Source organism: Anopheles cruzii, chromosome 2 (assembly GCF_943734635.1).
Source record: "Anopheles cruzii chromosome 2, idAnoCruzAS_RS32_06, whole genome shotgun sequence".
Classification (NCBI taxonomy): domain Eukaryota; kingdom Metazoa; phylum Arthropoda; class Insecta; order Diptera; family Culicidae; genus Anopheles; species Anopheles cruzii.
This window is the reverse complement of record NC_069144.1, coordinates 30,647,085-30,667,167: the sequence shown is the minus strand read 5'-3', so window position 1 is coordinate 30,667,167 and position 20,083 is coordinate 30,647,085. Positions and strand designations below refer to the sequence as shown.

The following is a 20,083-nucleotide window of genomic DNA, read 5'->3' as shown; positions in this document are numbered from 1 at the left end:
GTTCGTTAACTGTAAATAGTTGGGAAATTCTACTCGGTTTCGGTTTTTAATTTTGCGCCACTTTCTACTACCGCAGCGAAGTTGAGTTCGAATATTGGGGCGGAACGGACGTGCCGTGGAATTCCTTTGGCTCGATTTGTTCAAAAAGAAGGGACTTGGCACTTGATTAAATTTATTTACATTTCGCCGCAGCTTCGCGCCGTAGCCCTACTTTGCGACGCTCGTTTTACTCACTCGAATTAACCCAGCCAGAGAGTGTAGTAGTAACACAAACAATACGCCCTCGGCGCACCACCCCCTCGCTAATCGGCTCTCTCGGCCGGAGCCAGCGCCCCCGGGGTGAAGGAACAAGTGCGCCAAGACGTCTGTGCTAAGCGAGCTTTCTACGCATGGTAAATTGTTTTATTTTGATTCGTTTCATTTGCCTCGCGGGTGGGGCTTGTTGTGGTTGTTGTTGAAGATGCCCCGGACCCGGACCCGGGGAGAGGCAGAATGGTGGTGGTTCGGCTGTTTGGTGATTCGGGTGTTATAAAGTTTTCACAAATGGGTTCGTTGAACCAACGGGCACGACGCCCCGCAGGGTGTTCATTTTCCACACACACCCTCAGAATTGGCCCGCCAGATCAGAAGCAAAACGAGAGCAAATCCATAACCAAAACAAAAGATGGCGAAACCAACTCCAACAAAACCCAGCCCACACGCTGCTACCATTCGGAAGTGTCAGAGTTCGAATCCTGATAGCAACTTGACTGCAACGAGTTTAATTTGATGATAATAAAGCGCCGCCCGTCCCAAGAAACACAATAACAGTAACAATAATTTGCCCACGAGATATATTCTTCTTTACTCCTATAGAACCCATTTGGTGAAGGCGACAGAAGACACCTTCGTTATCGTGCTCCGAAACGGTTCCTGTTGAACCTTAGCAACTCATATCGGTCCAACCAACACACGATGACGATGATGATTGCTTACAATGTGCTGAACCGATGATTTAGAATCATCATGTTTACACTTTAGGGCCAACTGACCCCCGCGCCGTCGTCGTTTGTGTGTATTTCGTTTCACTTTCCTTCCTTCAAAGACGTTGGACGCGTCCACTATTTTTAAACGCACCGCCAACGATATCAATAGCCGCGCCATCGCGCAGCTGAAACAAGACTATAGGCCTGATTATCATTCTCTAATTGACTACTCAAGCGGTCATCTGAGTTCACTTTGGTATTAGCGCACCGTTTGAGTTCTCAAACGCTCAAACGCAAACTGGATGAACGCTCTCTGTGGAAAGCTTTCGGCTGGATGAACTTGTTCACTCGATTAATCGAGTTGTCACGGCATTATGGTTTTCAAACGGAGACTCGAATTTGACAATCGAGTTTCCGTCAACTTTTTGTAACGGAAAGTGCCGTTCTGTTAGGATGTCTTTGATTTTATCAATTATTTTGTATTGTTTATGCTGCGCCGTGCAAAGATAGTGATACTTTCAAAGATAGTTTGTATTTTGGTGATGAAAAATTCAATTTGTCAAATTTACATCGCAATATTTTGCGAAGAATCTTAGTATTTTCAGTTCCTTTACTGCCACTGTCGCTAGTCCAAAGTAGGTCTGCCTAACTAAGAGCCTGCTTTACAGCAAATAGGATAAGTGATAGGGAACTCAGGGTCCTAACCCAGTCCCAAGAAAACAAAATTAATGCCTTTGAGAGAAAGATCCTCAGAAGGATACTAGGCCCAGTGAAGGATGGAGAGCACTGAAGGATGGAGAGCACTGGATAATAGTGAAATCTATGCAGTGTTCGATGACCCAGAGGTCTCCACCATGATAAAGAAACAAAAATTGCAATGGGCGGGCCACATTATACGGATGAACGAAACAAGGATACCAAAGAAAACGCTATTGGGAACGGTACACGGCAGGAGACCAGTCGGTAGGCCAAGAGCCCGATGGGAGGACAGCGTCCGTAAGGCCAGCGAGGACCTGCTCGGTGTAGCAGACTGGAGAGGCAGGGCAGCAGACCGAGACAGCTGGAGGGTTTCGATACAAGCGGCCATAGCCCGAATCGGGCGTTCGCGCCACCAATAGATAGATAGATAGATAGATAGGGAACTCAGTGGCTCACACATTGGTGTACAACAAGAACAAATAATCATGTACACCGAGAACGCGTAATTGTAAACGCGTAAACGTTGAACCAACAACTGTCTCGTTATTATGGCCGGCAACAGAGCCGCACCGAATCCGAACGTTGCTTGCCGATCACTTTCATCGCGTTGGAAAACGGGACCTGCTAGCAGCCGAACTCGCTGTGTGACCCGGAACTAACCACACAGGCCGTCGCGCATTTCGTTCATTATTTCGTGCGCGAACTTGTACTCGTGATCTCGGTGATCAACCAGCTTACAATATTTCGAGTTACAACCTTTTACACATCTAAAAATTTCAGAAATGTAATAGCAAAAATCGCACGCACAGCTGAACTGCTACCTGTGTATGTGTATCTGTGTGTGCAATGTTTACAAAAATGCACCAGAAATGACAGTTCGTACTCAAAGAGCTTGAAAAGCTTTCACATTTAAGCTTTTTAGCACATTTTAGCACATTTAGCACTCGGAGCTTCTCTAATTGAAAACCGTAATGCCGACACTTGAGATTGCCATTTGAGATTGACAACTCGAGTACTTGAAAACCGTAATCGGGGGGTATGTTTACCAAACGTGATACCATTCCGCGCCGAGCACCACCACTCGCGGCTGGCTGATTCCCCGTTTTATGGCGCAGTTGGCTTAATAATACTTCTTGTAGATGCCACACTTATGATCCCCGGCGAACCGGCCGGAGTGTTTTGTGTTTCCACGACTCAGAAAAAAAGCGTTTCCCGATTCTCACGCAAGATAGCAACATGTGGTCTCCAAGAACTCTCTTGAGATATGTATATCGTAGAACCGGAGGAAGCCCCAAAATGATACGGTTTAGGGCAGTGTGGACAACAAAAAATTTTGGGCATTTATTAGATGTGCAGCAATTGTATATTAAACCTTTTGAGCCAAAAAGGCCAAAACGAGCTACATTGAGCTACATTGAGCTATAAATTTCTTGTGCATAACGCCAGCAATTTGTATTTTTGTGGCCATTCTTTATGGATCGTGTGTGGCTACTAAAACGTCTTCGCGACGGGGACTCAAGATCGCTAATCTACTCAAAAACACACACACGACCAACTTATATCTATACTTTTTTCCAAGAAAATCAAATATAGGCCACTATCCTTTGCCAGATAAATGTTGCGCTCGCATTTTGTTTATGCTCAACGTCGTGGAGGAAGTTGATCTACAGCGTGACAACGTGAAAGTGATACACCTAAATTATGTCATAAAAATCAGGATATACTTTATTTCACTCCTCTTGCTGTTTTAATAACATGTTACAGTAGTAAACTTACAATTTATTTGGTTCAATTAAAATCTTTCGCCTTTGTGTTTGATTACGGCCCGAAGTCGCTTTTCGAAAGCATCACACGCCGCACGCACGACTTCGTTCGGCATTTCATCACAGATTTTGACTAAACGATTCTTTAAAGTATCCAAACTAATATGCTTTACGTCGTCTAACTTTCCTAGCATGTATCATCAAATACTGAAGTCGAGTGGGTTCAAATCTGGAGACGATGGGGTCCATTCAGAGGAAGTGATAAAACATGGCAAATTTTGTTTACACCATTTCTGAACAACCAACCTGAAGTGCTGAATCCTGTTGAAAGCAAAAATCTTCATCTCCAAAAAGTAAGGAACTTTTAAGGAAGGCAAAAGGAAGCAAATGGCTTCTGATAACGTTTTGCAAGTAGTACTTCTTGTTGATTTTCACGCCCAGATCAATGAATAACAGTGGTAGTTTCCCTTTTGCTGATATTGCTCCCCAAACCATCACAGCTGATGCATTTTGGTACCTCTCAACCCCTCGGTTGGTACATCACGAAGACTTCCGCCATAGACACGATCATTTTGCTTGTTCAAAGTTGCCTCTGAAGTAAAAAATGTTCGTCCGGAAAAATTATCTTGTGAGCAGCGTGCGTCTTCAGGAGCATCCGAGATCTGGCAACCCTATCGGCAATATTTTTGAGAAATAATCCATGAATCTTCTGCTTCTTAAAAGGGCTATATCCAAGATCCTTTTTGATTACGTTTTGCGTGGAGGTGTGACTGTATGTGTGTGATTTTCATCTCACGTGACATTTTTCCGGATTGAAAAATCCGGGCCGGATTTCGTCGATCTGGTCAAGTTCAGATGTGACCATATGGCTTCCTCCATATCTGAATGTTTGTGATGTTTTGAAGATGCAAGATCTTGATTTGTTCTCTTTAGGAATCCATTACAATTTTCTGATGAACGAAATACAAACACTGACTTTATCACGTATGAATAGACTGTAAACATAGTACTTCTTCAAATAGTAAACAAAGATCGGAACTATAGCTGTCAAAATTAAAACGATGGGCACTCGAATGAGTGTATCACTTTCTCGTTGCCACCCTGTATTTTAGCAGATTGGTTCTCTAGTAAATCTAGTTCGGAAGATGGCATCGACAATTGCCTCTAGTTGGAAGCATTGTCCTAGTAATCCACAATTCTCCAGAAGTGGAAGATCGCTTTTGTAGGTCAACCATATTTACCAACGACTAAACGAAGCATGAAGTGCTAATATCGTGAGGATATCCTAACCAAATATGCTGCTTTCAGCTTCCGATCACGTCGTTCTTTGGTTGACAAAACGGGCGACTAGCTGGCGAGCGCTGGCCGGCACAACGTGATAAACAGAGTAAACAAATGGAGAATTAGTGACGGCCGAAAAGGTTGATGGATCCCAAAATAGACCGTTAGAGCTTGTTAGAGGTCTTCGTTCCCGGAAACCCCGGCACACCCCAAGAACGCAACACGCGTGGCGCGCGCGAGATATTCAAATATTCAGCGACGATAATAAAGCTTAATTTACACCAATTAATTTGTAACCTTGAGAAACCATAACCGTTCATCCCCCCTTTGGCCGTTGTGCCGTCATCAAAACTCGACTGCCGGGGGCGTAGAGGCCGGCGCAAGAGAGCAGAGCCCCAGGGGACCGAGAGGATCGGACGGGTACGCGACTCTAGAGAGCGCATGAAACCATGAAACAGCATATCGGCGAGGGCCGTTGTTGTTTGCTGTGTGTGGAATATTAATTGCCCCCTCTTGGTGTGCCAACGAAACCGGCAATCGCGGCAACCACCCGACAGGAGACGGGATCTTGCTTGGGCAGCGCGCGGCAGGTGAGCTCGGCTGGCGCCGGTGCGATGGAAGTTTCCACATCCCGCGGCAAGTCATCGCTGGCGCTGGCTAGCTCGATCGAAATAATCAAAAGACCTCCTTCGGAACCGTCGGTTTACTTCCGCACTTTGAGTAGCCACGCTTTGCAATGCTCCTCAGACGCTATCAATCAGTGTCTCTGTCGGTAGGCCATCGGCATCGGCTGTGGCCGTTTTGGTTGGCTAGTTGACCTCCACAACGCAAACAACATCGCAGCACCCTTCGCCACCGCGATCTGAAGGCTCCAGACACTATAGAAGGGCTACCCCCTATACGTCACAAACAACTGCCGGTGGGTGCCCCACACACCTACACGCGTTCGGACGATCGACCATCGGCAAGACGTCGCAAGCCATTTGGAACCGGTTTCTGTGCCGAACGACCCAAGACGGAGACATCCAGTGACATCACCAGCGTCAAGATCAAGCACGCAAAGGATAGCATAGCGGTTCGATGGAATGGGAGTTGTTCTTGATTTAGACGATCGGCTATCGGTGATCGGCGATCTTTTGTCTCCGGTGGCTGTTCGTCCACAACTTATTCAACCTCTCTTCGTATGCTTAGCATGACTCGAATCAGCAAAAACAATCCCCAAACTGTCCAACCCCGCACATTTGCGGTCCACCGGTTTCTGTGCAACCTGCTCATTGGGTCGGCAATTAAGCAATTATCGAGTTCGCTCTTCGCCCGGCTAAATGAGGTGTGTGTGTGCCGAGGGTTTATGATTAGGTGGTGAGAAGATTCATCGTGTAGTAGTTGGGTTGGTCAGGACCAGTTCACACGGTGCGCTGTTTTCGTTGATGATGGTTTTTTTATCATTTCTACTCGCACGTGTTACTATCTATTGTATAGCAATAAAACATTATGAGGCAGCCATTATCTTTGATCTTTCACTTTGTTGCAGATTGTTTTTGGACGTTTCCAACTTTTTATACATCGGAATAGTTTCTCACAATGTTAAGAAAGTTGCCAAATTGTCAGAATGACCCTGATGTGTGTGTCCAGACAGAGCAACAACGATGGACTCTAGCAGTAGCCGACCATAAGTAGCTTTTATAGTTTGTAGTCCAATAAAGATAATAATTTCTTCTGATTAATCGTTTGAGGAGGGTACGGAATCCATGTAGACATCGAGTATTGCTATACAAAAAGCCGCCTGATGAAAGCGCGAAAATCTAGTCTTGCAACGCACGTTTAGGATAGCAGTTGAAGTATCCCCCGATTGTACTAACCGTACCTCTTGGTAGTTTCAACCTGGTAGACAACGGCTGAACATACTTTCTTTGCAAACAACGAGCTTAAGTGTTGCAACTGCATACACCAACACATCATCGACTTCTGTCCGTCATCCACAGCTCGATTGAGCCCCCGGGGCTTAGTAGTACCCATCGCTTACTAATCATGATTGCATGCGCATGCGTCTGTGCGTATTCAAGCATTAGTAACATCGACGCGAGCACATGGATACGATTGAAGGTATTTCCATTGCCGCCACTATCTATAAACACTCAATGTTTTGCTATTATTTGAATGATGACTAACATGTTTTATGTTTGATTCTGAACTGTTCGTTGATCATTTCATATAATCTAAACGATTTTGCTCCGATTCCATGCTACTTTTCAAATAATTATTAGTATCATATTTTTTATTCAAAAATGCTAACGTAAAATATCGAACGAACCCTTCTTTTGTTTGTTTGTTTTGTTTGCAGTATTGATAGATACTGGGGTGTTCAATAAGTTTTGTCCTAGCTGTTCTAGATCAGAGGTCACCGGCTACTAGCCTAATTTTTTTAAATATGTTGGTACACTCTTCATATGCACGTATGTGAAGTTTATCAATTTATCATTTCATTTTAATTTATCAATTTATTCTTTGTTTACTGACCATTTGGTATCGACGTGTCACAGTATTTATTCAACGAGTTCGTTCGTCCAGAAGAAGCCAAGAAGTTGGTGGCATCAGTTTTTTGTGATGCGGAAGGAATTATGTTTGTGGATTACTTGCAAACTGGTAAAACAATAAATTCTAAATATCATTGTAACCTTTTACACCAGCTGAAGCAAATGCTGAAGGAAATGACGAGCTTTGCCCCCGTTGATAACGTAAAGCTCGTCGTTGTCACGTAGCTGGCCGATGGGTTCGATTCCTGATGTCGGCGTGGGGCCAACAACCCTACTCGTAAAAACACATCGTTACAGTGAATAACAAAGATTAACATTGTCTCTGGTGCAGGCCAACACCGCTAAGCGGTTGTTGCCGAGTAAGAAGTAGAAGAAGGAAATAAATACTGCCCTGTCCGTTCTTCTAAGATTAAAAAACTAAGTAGAAGAAGGGGAAAAAATCGGAAAACCAGGCTCGCGGACAATGCACCGTGTCACAAGAGCATTTTCACAATGGCAAAAATCCAAACGAGTTTTCATCAAATAATTACTTCCACATTACATTTCTCACTTTAGGGATTGAATTGTTAAGTTGAAGTTGTTAAGGTTATAACAAATGTTTTGATGTTCAGGGAGACTATACTGAATAATAAAGGGTGTTTCAAATCAAAAGTATTGTGTTTTTTGTTTCGAACCGCAAAACTTACTGAACAGCCTGGTACATGCTAGATACGATATGAAACAATCGTTTGCTGCTTAAATAACAATAACAATAATGTACTTTGACTAAAAACCATTCGTCAATTAATAGCACAGTAATAAAATAAAATGTTGGCCCATGATTTAATTATCTACTTGAGTCACAAGTAATTCATCAAGAACGTCTTATTAATTGTCTAATTAATTAATTAAATTATCTGTAAGATCCACATCATTTGAAATGAACACATAGTTCCTGCTTGTAGATTATTGTTAAAGTAATGCAATAATATCGATCCTTTGACCTGAGGATCTTCCATTCCAAGAAAATGGTGATCAAAATACGATGCGCCACAAACGATGACAAGCGCTTACGGTCAGAGGACGGTTTTGTCTCTGACAAAGGACAATTTACCAGCGACACAGCTTCGTCGTTGGAAGAGCTCTCGATGGAACTGGAAATATTTGAGTATCGGCGGTTTGCGGTCGCGGCCAAATCTTCACCGACAACCCGTCCGTCCGTCACTAACACCAGCGCTATCGCTCTTATCAACGTGAGGCAATATGCTAATCAAGGCAGCTGCCCCGCAAGCTGTACTCACGAGTTTCTATGGGGCACACACTAAACTGAAACTTCAACACGGTCACTTATCGTGCAACACACACACACACGCACACGAAGCGCGGCACAAAAAAGTGTGAGCACGACTGGCGGCGGCACGACGCGGTGCGTATCGGCGCAGCAGACAGATAAGGCAACAAGTGAAGTCGTTGACCCCGGCGCGGTGCTAACGGCTGCAGTAGTGTGATGTGCGAAGCAACAATGCTCCACATTTCGCATCACTCTCTAACGAACGATTTCTGAACCATGGAGTGACAACGCGCGTCAAGACGACGCGCGATCCGCAAGACGTGATATCTACCAACAAAAAAAAAGTGCATAACAGTGGCTCATCCCAACCGTACTTCGAAGACCGCGGACGTGATTCAGCGAAACACACGCACCAAGCGCGCTGACCTACTACAACCATAGACACGCAGGAGGACGGAGCGAAACGGAACAAATAAAAGTGCACGATATGAAAATGGCAAGCACACATACTTGGGCGGCGGTCACTTGACAACAACGGGTCCGCCGCCAATTATGTCCAGCTGCAGTCACAAGAGGCGGGCACGGGCGGGGAGGGCTCACGTGTGATAGAAAGCAGAGCCTAGCAGTCTCCGAGTGCGTGTTCCGTGTCGGCGGCGGTACTGCTCGTCACCCGGAGACCCTCTCTGTCGGGCGCCTATCGAAAGCGTCCTCACCAGAAACACCTAATCACGATTCTTATCCGCCCAGGACTCTACTGCATAGGCCAGAGTGATAACGGAGCCGCGCGTTCCCGCTTTCCTCCCGACCGAAACAGACGAAGCTTATCGTCGCTAATTGAACGTTTTGCTCACCTTCAATTGGGGTGGCCACAACCCAATTAAAGCCATGAAAGACATTAATTTTCTAGCACTTTGACAGCTCTTAAAAACAACATAAACAAAGTTTTGCATTATTTATTTTTCGAGCTGCTATCGGAAAAGTTTCGAACTGTTTTCCGAAAAAGCCGAAAGCCGAATCTCCGAACAGTCTTGTCAATAACAAGTTTCGCGATCAGCAAGCAAAGCGATGGCCTGTGGCCTGAAGTCCGCAGCGAAGTCCGCATCCCGCAGAGGCAGAGACAAACCTCCGACCGACCGACCGACCGACTGGTAATTGATTCAATAGTCTCTCTGGTGGTGGAGACGAGAGGAACAGGCAGCTATTTTCATCACTCCTTCGTTTGAACGAATAAACTGACCGTCAACTGACGTATGACATTAAAAAGCCAGAGGTCATACTGTCAGAGAGCTCAATTCCGGTTGTTGCCAATGGCCTCCCAGAGAGAGTACAGATTACACTGCAGTTTGTAGCAAATCTTCTTTTCTGGTTATTCGTTGTTATTCTGTACTTTAAACCGTCCAAACAAACCGTTACAGGATTAACACAACACTTGAAGTTTGTGGTCGATTTGTTGTCAAACATAGGCTATTGGTTATACAAAACGGCACAAAGTAGCCACCGTGTATGTCTCAATGTGTCGGACGGACGGCGGGACGCAGATGAATGTGAGAGCAACTTGTATGACTAAGAAACTATGTCCGATAAGAGTACCACACGCCGGGTACAATCCATACAACCTAGGGTAAAAGTTTCCTGCTGTCACAAGCTCAATGCCCAACGCCAGGACACAAGAACCAAGCTCAGTGACCTTGTGACACTGGAGAGTGCATTCGTCAGCACAAATCATTTACGCACCCCGCGCTTCTCGGACATAACGGATAAAGGCAACGGCAGGGCATAAAGAAGATATGATCAAAGTAGTTGCAAACAAACGACACACTTAAAGTAAGGCTCCTATGAGATAACAGAGCTGCTGCTGCCAGATTGGACGAGAAACGGTTAAGAAGAAGATAGTGGAGACGTTGCCGCTTGAGATAGTCTTATGTTCGATGCCAACGATTGTTGTCAAATACGCGGACACGCCTTCAGAAACCCCCACACCTTGGCCCTGTATACACACGGTGTCTATATCTCTGTATAGTATCTGTGTTGTTCCAATGATGAAAAAAACATGTAGTAATCATCTAGCGGTCTCCGGGTGTACCACTTTTGGTGGTCTGTTTGCGTTTGCCGTACCCGTACCAGCTGGTACCCGCCCCGCTAGTACCGACAGTAAACACAGGTTCTTATCACGGAACGTTAAAGCTTAGGTAGGCCGACCGGCTTGAAAAGGCTGCTTAGCAACAGACGAAGGCAGCGAGCGAAGCGTTCAAATTGGGACCCTCGAATGATTGGCCCCGGGGCGTCTCCTCTGGGGTAAGGAGCGCCATACGCCGGTCAATCCCCGAACACACTACATTGTCAGTCTATTGGGCAAATTATTAACTTAAATACTTTACGACTTTAGCCGCACATTCGAGCTCTATTAGTTCCACTTTAGGTTTTATTTAAAAGAATATAGAAGTTCGTTAGACAATCGTAAAAAAGGTTAGAAATCTTGCAGGCTTCAAATAAAAGCTCCGGTATCGTAATCCTACGGATCAGGGGCAACAGATCTAAACCCATACTTACATCCTGCTCGAACTGCCCCATATCGTTGTAGTAATCGACCATAGAGAACATCAATTGTTACAACGTTCTTTTTTCCTTTTTTTGTCCCACGATACTGCTGCTGCTGCTGTGGGAGATTTCACCTCTTATCAGCTCTTTGCGTGTATGGCTGAGCGTTTCTCGGAGCGCTCACTTAAATCACAACCAAAACAACACCAGATGATGGAATCGACCAAACCGTGTCGTGTCGTTGCCGGAAAGAACGTCTCGAACGTTGCTGCTAGTTGTCAGGCTTCGTCAAATTTTCATTTTTGCCAAAACCGATACCAAACGCTAAGGGGTTCGCTCGTCTATCGGCGGCTTGTGTTTAACGCAATTTGTAAATCGATTAACAACAAAACAAACAACAGGACGCAACACCCGACTCACGCAACACTTACACTTCTCGTTCGATGGCAATGGGTAACAATATTTGTGAACTGATTTTCGTACGAAATTACTCGGGCGTTTTGCACACTGTCACTGTATCTGGACACCAAAGCAGCTAAAAAGTGTTTAGTTTGTTCTTTGCGCGTTCCTTCAAACCCCCCGCGCTTTAGTGGGACTCTTCTGGTGCACTACACAGATTGACGCTACAGGTTTCTGCGGACGAAAAATCACGTTCCGTAACTTTATAAAACCGGACCACAAATGACTGTCCAAAGGGCGTGTAAACGTACTTCTACTAATCGCATTTCTTTTCGGAGATCGAGAGAGAAAATTAAATCACTGTGTCTGAGCAGCAAAAACTCATTCCTTTGCGGTTATCATAGGACTATGCGCACAAAACCTTCAATCCCTGCCAACTAACACAATGATAGTTTTTAACACCCTCGTTTTAGTGTTACTTCAATCCTTTTTTTAGAGCATACAACGTTTCAAGCATCGTGCACAGCGCGTTTGCCTTGTTTTTATTGTCCATACTTGTTTTAGGAGACGCTCGACCGTCCCGAAGGGCAACGAGATGCACCGGCTACGGCAAAGCACCCGATATTGCCCGATGTTGTGGCCAAAGCGAAACCGGTGTAATCGGTGTTTGCGTCCCGTTCCCTCATGCGAGGACCACTACTAAAGGCACACTGTTGCCGGGATCCCGAGTGCGTTTCTTGCCGGTCGCTTTAATCGATGGATACGCTGTCATCGAAAAGGCAAGCAAGAGGCACGTGGGGACGTCCCGCACCGCCCTCATTCGCCCGCTAAGCGAGTTCAATTGTTGTGTTGTGTCAGATCTTGGCGTTTTACTTTGATTACTTAGCTTCACTTAGCTTTACTTTGATGATCTGCCTCGCACAACGTAAAGAAATAGGACCTCTTTTTTCGATCAAATGCCGGGATTTACATACGCAACATAGGAACAGAAAAGTTTCCAAAATATGCCGCATTTAATCGATTTTCTTCATCCATTCGCTTTTGTCAATCGTTCATCGAACCGGTTCCAACCCTGGAGCGGAAGAAGACTGGCAGGCAATTGGAACTAAGCCCAAGGACATAAGGACGACATCTAGCCGACCACCAGTGGATCAGTTGGCTTGGACGATGGCGATTCCCGTTACTTTAGTAGTTATTTAAGTAGTTTGCATTTGTATTGTCTTTCATTTTCAAAATAAAATCGTTAGCGATGTGATCGAACAGATAAAGTGACTAAGTAAGTTACCGGCTCTTATTAGCCCTTAAAATGTGGCGTGGGGCACCGGGAAACCCATTTTATTTTCGATCGACCATCAACGCGCCTGGCAAGGATCATCCGTTCGTAGCGTGCTTGAGGTAATTCATATTAGAAAAGCTAAAGAGAAGATCCTACTCGCCAATCGCTTGTTTGCGTCTAATTGAGATTAGCGGCGCAAAACTCATGCACTGCTGCATAAATCGTACACGCGCATTGGTAGCATATTTTTACGGAATGGAACACACGACAAACACCATTTCTCTTTCAGGTTTCAGCAGAGCCCTAACGCGATCATCAGGTGCGCGGGTAAAACAATGCACTCCGCAACACGTAAAACAGTAGCTTCGGCTTCACGGGCACCTTCACTTGGTTCTCAAGTAAAAGCACTTTCACTCTCGCAACACGCGCAATTTTAGCAACCGTTAATCGTATTGCATCATTTTCTAGCTTGACACTTTCATCAATAAAATTCACTCCCTATGCAGCCGTGCGCTTGAAGAATGGAAAATGTGGCCGGACTGTTCCAATAACGTGCACCAGTGTGCTTAGCGAAAAGTCAAACGCGCGCACAGCAGTTCCATCGGTAGCCGGTTGTAGTATATCGACCAGTTTTTGTCCTTTCTTTGGTTAGTGCCTGTTTCACCAGCCTCTTTCGAGAAGCTCGCGTTTCTCGCGCTCTTCCTCTGAAAATCTTGCACTACCTGTCTACTAAGACACGTCCGACGCCCGGCAAAACACAACCGCACGCTTGAACTTTTTTTTGAAATGCAACAACTCTTTCTCTGATAATTTCTGTTTCTATGTAGCTCTACGTTCCCGTTCTCTGTTGCGTTCCCGGGCTCTGAGCGCACACTGGGAAATTTGTATCGCCCAGGTGGACATATTTCGTTTTAGGAAGATTAATGCTTTTATAGGTAATGGTTTTATATGAGTCTAAAAGAGGATATAAAGGTCACTTACTGGAGGGTCAGACGAACCGTAAACACTCTATTTGACATAAATGTTTAATGTTACATCGATGTGCTTATGTCAAACCGTTTGTGCCTCAGCGGACACGTAAAACCAGGCGTGAAACCAAGAGTTTGTTCACAAACAGAGGATAATGTAAGTTCTTATTCGCTGGTACAGCAACAAAATCTAAAAAAATAGAAAACATTATTCAGAAACCAACTTACCTTTTCGATTTTTATTTTCTCTGGCCAATAACACAAATGCAAACACATTTGACATTTCGGTAACCACGTTTTCATATTTTGCCGTTTTCATATTTTGCCTGCCACAAGAAGCATAAACGATTTGACAATATAAATTAGTTTTACGCTCGGATTTACGGTTCGTCTGGCCCTCCAGTAACAGGTACTTTAAATCAACTATAAGTGCTAACAGTTTTTGATACATCTATCTCTGTGTGTGTCCAATTTTGCGGCATTGATTCCTTTCTGGCAGCCAATTGTTATTAAGACATTACTAATCCTTTCTATCAAATCTTTATCTACATTGAGAACAGTACTTGCACGCTCAGGATCTGCAAATATTCTTCCCTTATACCGACTACCTTAAAATGCATATGCGCGAACAGAAACACATTTTTAGTTACCCATAATGCACATCGAAAAGGCATAAAAATTGCGATAATTTTTACTACTTTTTCCACTTTGACAGACAGAATTCTCGGAATCACCGCAACGCAGAAGGCTAAAATTTCGGATTGGTCATAGATAATTTATCTATTTTAAGAAAATATAACTAAAAACGTCACTTTTTAACGTTGGTTTATGACGGCCTTTTTCGCCATAGTGTGGTGTAGCGAACAAAGGCTCGTAAATTGTGCTTGGCGGGGTGTCGAGTGCTCCGGAGAGAGGTCGGAATCGGATGATCGTGAACGATGAACGAGAACGCTCTTGAAATTGTGTTTCTCTCTATCTCTCTGCTGTTGCTATTATGAGCTATTTATCCCTGGTCTCGTGTTAAGAAGTTCAAAATCTCCCAAATGATAAAAACAACAAAAACGTAGTGATGAGCCGCTTTGATCGGACAAAGAACAATGCAAAGAATATATGCACGAAAACTCGTTGTTTGTATGATTGTGTGCGTGAGTCACTACCGGTGGAAAGAAAATAAGAGTGAAAAATATGAGCAAAAAAACCCGTATTTGGAACAGGTACGAGCGAGAGGGGAATGCTCATCCGTATCTTGGACGTAAACAATCACCCGCAACACCCAGTTTTTACGGATAACATTGCTTGATAAGCGACAGGCAACAGGAACGATCACGAAGTATTTTGTTTACCAGTGCAGCAGCGTGCAATGGCACCAACAACATCCTGCCGCACGCAAGGATGATGCAAACCAATCGTCAACATAAGCACCAAAGATAACGTACCAGACAGGGAAGGCCAACATAGTTAGATTGCAGATAAACAAAGGTTTAAGTGATAGCATAACGAGACAGAGAGAGAAAGATTGAGACAATGATAACGAAGGAGAATACAAAACCGGATTTTGAAAGGCACACAGTATTCTACAGAAATCATGCATCAACACACATAAGCAAAGCCGTGTCGCATTGTTTGCAACATCATTAGCCAGATTCGGAAGTCCAGCCATCAACGAACAACTTGTTGAAACAGCGCTTAAGCCTACTTCCGACCAATTCCAGGACACGTGAGCCTCGCGTCTAGAAGACGTATCTTCCCCCATTCACCCTTTTGCCTTTTTTGTATCCTTCAAACGCCGATATCGGACACATAGGCTTAATGACCGCCGTGGGCCGATGGGCGCAACATTATATTGAGGGGTTCTGTGGCTTCCTGGAAGGAAAGATGAGGCCTCGAAACGCCCTTGCCCATTTTTCGTGCCTTTGTGTTCATTCTGACCTTCTCCACGCACGGCTGTTTATCTGTGACCTTGCAAGTACGTGTTTGACCGCTTTCTTCCGAAAGCAAATTATTCGCTAGATTTACAATTGACTCGCATTCCTCGCTACCTCATCAGCAAATGGGTCTGCGGAAGCCAAATAGGAACGCAAGCATACGGCATGTGCGATGCTATTTATGTTGCGTCGTTCGCAGTTACGCATTCGCATAAACAGCATAGGTAGCATAAGCATGGCAAACTGAAAATCAATAGCACGTGCCTAGGAAGCATTGCGTGCCGGTTGGCCATCACGTATTGCGTTGTGGATCGGGAATGTACACATTAAACTGGAAAGAACATTCTTCGTAGAAGGCCAACGTAGGTACAATCTGCAATCACCAAAATACCACAAAAGTTCGGCTAAAAAGTGGCATATTTTTAATTCGGCTTTTGTCACATTTTATTTGATGCGTTTTTTGTTATTCCTATTATTTCTTTTGGCCCCCCTTGCCTCTTTGCCGATTTTGACCGCTGCGCACGTGTTCTCAGAGCAAGGTAATCCAGTTCCGTATTAGAAAAGTCGCAGAATTTCTGCGTCTTAGCTTGTGTGTTCTACTTTACCCTATTCCGGTGCAACGCAGCATAAATGCCAACGCATCAAGGTCGTTCGGGGTGTAAAGCAAATAGGACGAACAAAAGAGAACAGCAAATACTACTTTCTCTTAATAACCCCGACAAACGGAACTCATCCCGTGGGGGGGATGTGGGGCTGATGCTGTCTTTCTTGGTTTGTTAGAATAATCGATTCCTGGAGCAAATCGGGATCCCTTATTATGCGGCACGTGCTGGTATTAGTGCGTACGGCGACGTAGTTTTGCGCCTTCAGCGAAGTTTACACAAAGGCCTGTAATGCGCATTACAGCGAAGCGGATCGCAATCCTCTAACCGCTATCCTTTGGGAACCTGTTTCTAATTATTGTTACACACGCACCGAACGGCCAATGGTTCTGCTTAGTGAAAACGCACACATCGTACAGTCGGTTGTATTTTGTTGTAATTTACCCATTTCCCCCTCTACATTGGGATCCAACTCTTTGTGATGATTTTTGTCGATGGACAAAAATCTTTTTTCCATTTAGAAAATATGAATTATTTTGAAGTTTTTGTAATCTAAGAAGAATGCACTGTCCGTATTTATGCAATTTACATTTTACGACTAACTTAATGTAACTTAACAAGATTATGTTTGTAACACGCATGTGGGGATTACGCGACTGGATAACAGAAGATATCGTGACGGAAATTCAAAGAATTTTAATTATCAAGCTGTTTGCGGAAACTCCAGCTACTAATGCACAAGAAAAGTCCTGTATTGAAACTCACAGTTCAGTAAATGAGTGCGGTGAACCTTAATAAGAATTCGATACATTACGTTTATCTTATGAGTGGCAAACAGCGCTGAAGTATGTGAAGACTTGACTACGTTGGACGTTCCTAGATTGATGGGTAGCATTGTTGACGTGAATAGAGGACATAGAGTACAAAGCTCAATCGCAAGAAACTGAAAAGCAATAACTTTACTATCTTTTACAGTTTACCGAGATGAGTAAGAAAGTACCTTTCCGTACCCAACCAAACATATTTGAATAACGGTAAAAGCGATAACTACTTACAAATAATGCTTTTCCATCGTGCAGGAGATAACTTTGTGTGACGCGTCTAAGCAACAAGCAACAGTGCATCCGCATGTTTGCCCCCAAAGTAATGCCCACTAAGCATCGGTTATCGGACAGTCCGATTTTCGGCCACTGGTCGTCGTTCGCTGGGCAAACCGCAATCGTGCCGGGCCAAAAGATAAGGACTGCACGTCGGCGTAAACCTCGTTCACTGCGCAGTAGCCAGTCCGTCTACATTTGGCCTAAATTTCCATCTTCGAAAACAATGTGGCCTGGATGTCAATTCTGTCCTTTTCAACGCACACCCTCGATGGTAAGCCGCTGCCAAAGTGGACAACCATCCGTAACCAGCAAATTAGTCATTGGACGTTTCTAATCAGCATACAAGATGATTTTATCATTTCGTTTATTAGTGGAAAATTCTGCATGCCAGTGCCAGTTAGTTCCAAGATGCGTTAATTTATGCACGATTTGTGTTTACGAAAATAGAAACAAGATCCGTGTTGTAATACTATTTTCGGTCGGTTATATAACATATAGAATTTTATAAATGTTGTTTTATCAACTTTCAAGGTCAAGGTTGGTTAGGCTCTTCCTTAAATTGCATATTTTGTTGTCTTCTTTATTTTTGTGTTTTTGGGACTGCTAGTCCTTGTTGAAGAACTTAGCAGTGTGCCGAGAAATCACGCACCATAGCCTTTGACAACTAAATAGTTCTTATAATGATACCATCTTAAGTATATTGTTTGTCTAGTTTAGTCAATAGGGTAACAAGCAAAGACCAGGTGTATTTATTTGTTAAGGTACCAAGTGAGCCAAAGTACTTGTAGTTCTGGTAACACTTTGACTCATAGATCCTGCTAACAGAAGAAGACGAGAAAAGTACTGCTTTTGTCACTGGACGTAGCGGAAAAATCGAAGTGATCTTGCAAATTTATTTACTTGCATCAACGAAGTGTTGCGAACTTTTCTCAAGAGTTCCGGAAAACGCGCGTGTACCCGGGCTTGATGGAAACGGCCAACCTGTTTAGTATGGAGCTACCGTGAAGGTTTCCCATCTCAACCTGCCTGCCATCTAGTCTGGAATGGTATCGAAATTATCGATCAATTTTCAACTGATTTTCCATCGCGATCAACGAATGCAGTTTCTAATTTGACAGACACTATGTGTCCGTGTTGTTTTGCTGTAATTATAACTCACGTACATTGACCAAACATTCTTCCACGCGAGCAGCGCGTGGACGCGCGATGGCGGTTAATTCGCGTCCGTCGCAAGGCGCACAGGCACAGCGCACAGCACACGGGCACGGTACGTGTGCGCTCGTATCAGCATTTGCCCGGCAGCTCCCGCCCAAGACACCCTCGCTGCCTTTTCTTTTGTAGTCCACAACGTTTGCATTCCTTTTTTTGGCCTTTTCACCCGCGGACTTGTTGTTCGCCCGGAACGGAACACGGGGCTGATAAAACGGTTAGGTTTCTTTGTTTAATTAAAGTGACACAGACCAAATAAAAGGGGTTTTATTTCTCTTTTTCGGTCCACGGTTTGATCGTAGCAGTTTTGGTTACATTCTGTTTGGTGATGTGTCCGGCGTCCGGGTGTCCGGCGCTTGGAACCATCCGAAATCTGCATTTCGAATGCCGTTTAATCGACGGCTAACGCGGCGGCGTTTGCGGGACGTTCGTATGCAAACATAAGTGAACAGACGTCCTTGAACCGCGGTTCCGACGACGGCCCCGCGTTGAGCGTACGGCAAATCATCTTTGTTATCAGGGGTTTTCTTTGTGTCTGTGTGTGTGTATGAATCCATTGTGGAAACGGTCGTGAAACCTGAACACCCACAATAGTCATAAGTTTGATTGGAAACACATTTTCGTTGTGCGTTGCTGTTTCCCATCAGCTGTTTCAGGGGGTGCCATCGGATCTGCAGCTCGACGATGTTGGTTGGAAGGAATCGCATGTCACCAATTATTCTAGCATGGGTTATCGTTTTTGAACGATTTTCGTTGTTGGAAAAAAATGCATTCAAAATTGTCACCAACTCTACATACCGAAAAAATAGAACTATTTTGACAAAAAAGGTCAAGCGAAGCACCTGTGAATACTTCAGCATCAGAATGATCGAAATTACATGGACGCTTTGGAAACGTGGTACAAATATCTCTGCTTTATTGCTTCTCCATTTCGTTGGCAATTTTTATTTATATTTTCAGGTTCACAATGTTTGGTAAAGCCGCGAGTTACAGACGTGAAGTGTGAAACATTGCTTCGAAAGATCCGTACACAAAGCGAACATGAGAATTTTTGCTCCTGTTAGACATCTGATCCAATCAATTTTAAAACCACAAAGCCTACCACATTATATGAATTGCTATAATTAGAAAACAAATCAAACCCGCAGCAAATATAGGCCTCTGTCGACAGTTCTATAAGAATTTAGAAGGTATCACTCTTTATCAGTCCATCGATTGGGATTTGTAGTGTGTGTGTAGAGAGAGAGAGAGAGATAACGAGAGAAAGGAACAGGCTTTGCTGTGGAATTGATGGAAGTTGGACAAATAACCATGCAAACAATGCTTAAAGTGTCCCCAACCGTCGAGGGGTGGTCGGTAGTCTGGTACAGTACTTCCATTTCATTTTATTGCTTTATTAATGGTTAATTGGTTGAATCTGATTCCGGAGCAAAATGTGACAACTGATGGATCCGTTTGAAATCTTAAATTTCGCATCGTAGTACAAATATGACCATCTGCGACCTGCGCAAGCGGTATTAAACAACAAACGACATTCGATTTCGTCTTATGCAC

At 44.1% G+C, this 20,083-nt stretch overlaps 1 protein-coding gene across 2 annotated transcripts in view; it reads right to left on the bottom strand.

Annotated features, from left to right (window-relative positions):
• Positions 1 to 13,505, bottom strand: part of LOC128276725 (sestrin homolog) — a 29,901-nt gene extending 16,396 nt beyond the window's left edge. Inside the window, exons 1-2 of one of the 2 annotated variants that reach the window (XM_053015195.1) lie at positions 13,448 to 13,505; positions 11,063 to 11,683 (exon numbers count right to left, since the gene is read on the bottom strand). In XM_053015195.1, coding sequence (XP_052871155.1) covers positions 11,063 to 11,113 — 51 coding nt within the window. In that variant the 5' untranslated portion in view covers positions 11,114 to 11,683; positions 13,448 to 13,505. The remainder of the gene's footprint in view (positions 1 to 11,062; positions 11,684 to 13,447) is intronic. The other variant, XM_053015187.1, reaches the window with a different exon arrangement.
• Between the last annotated feature and the right edge of the window lie 6,578 nt (positions 13,506 to 20,083).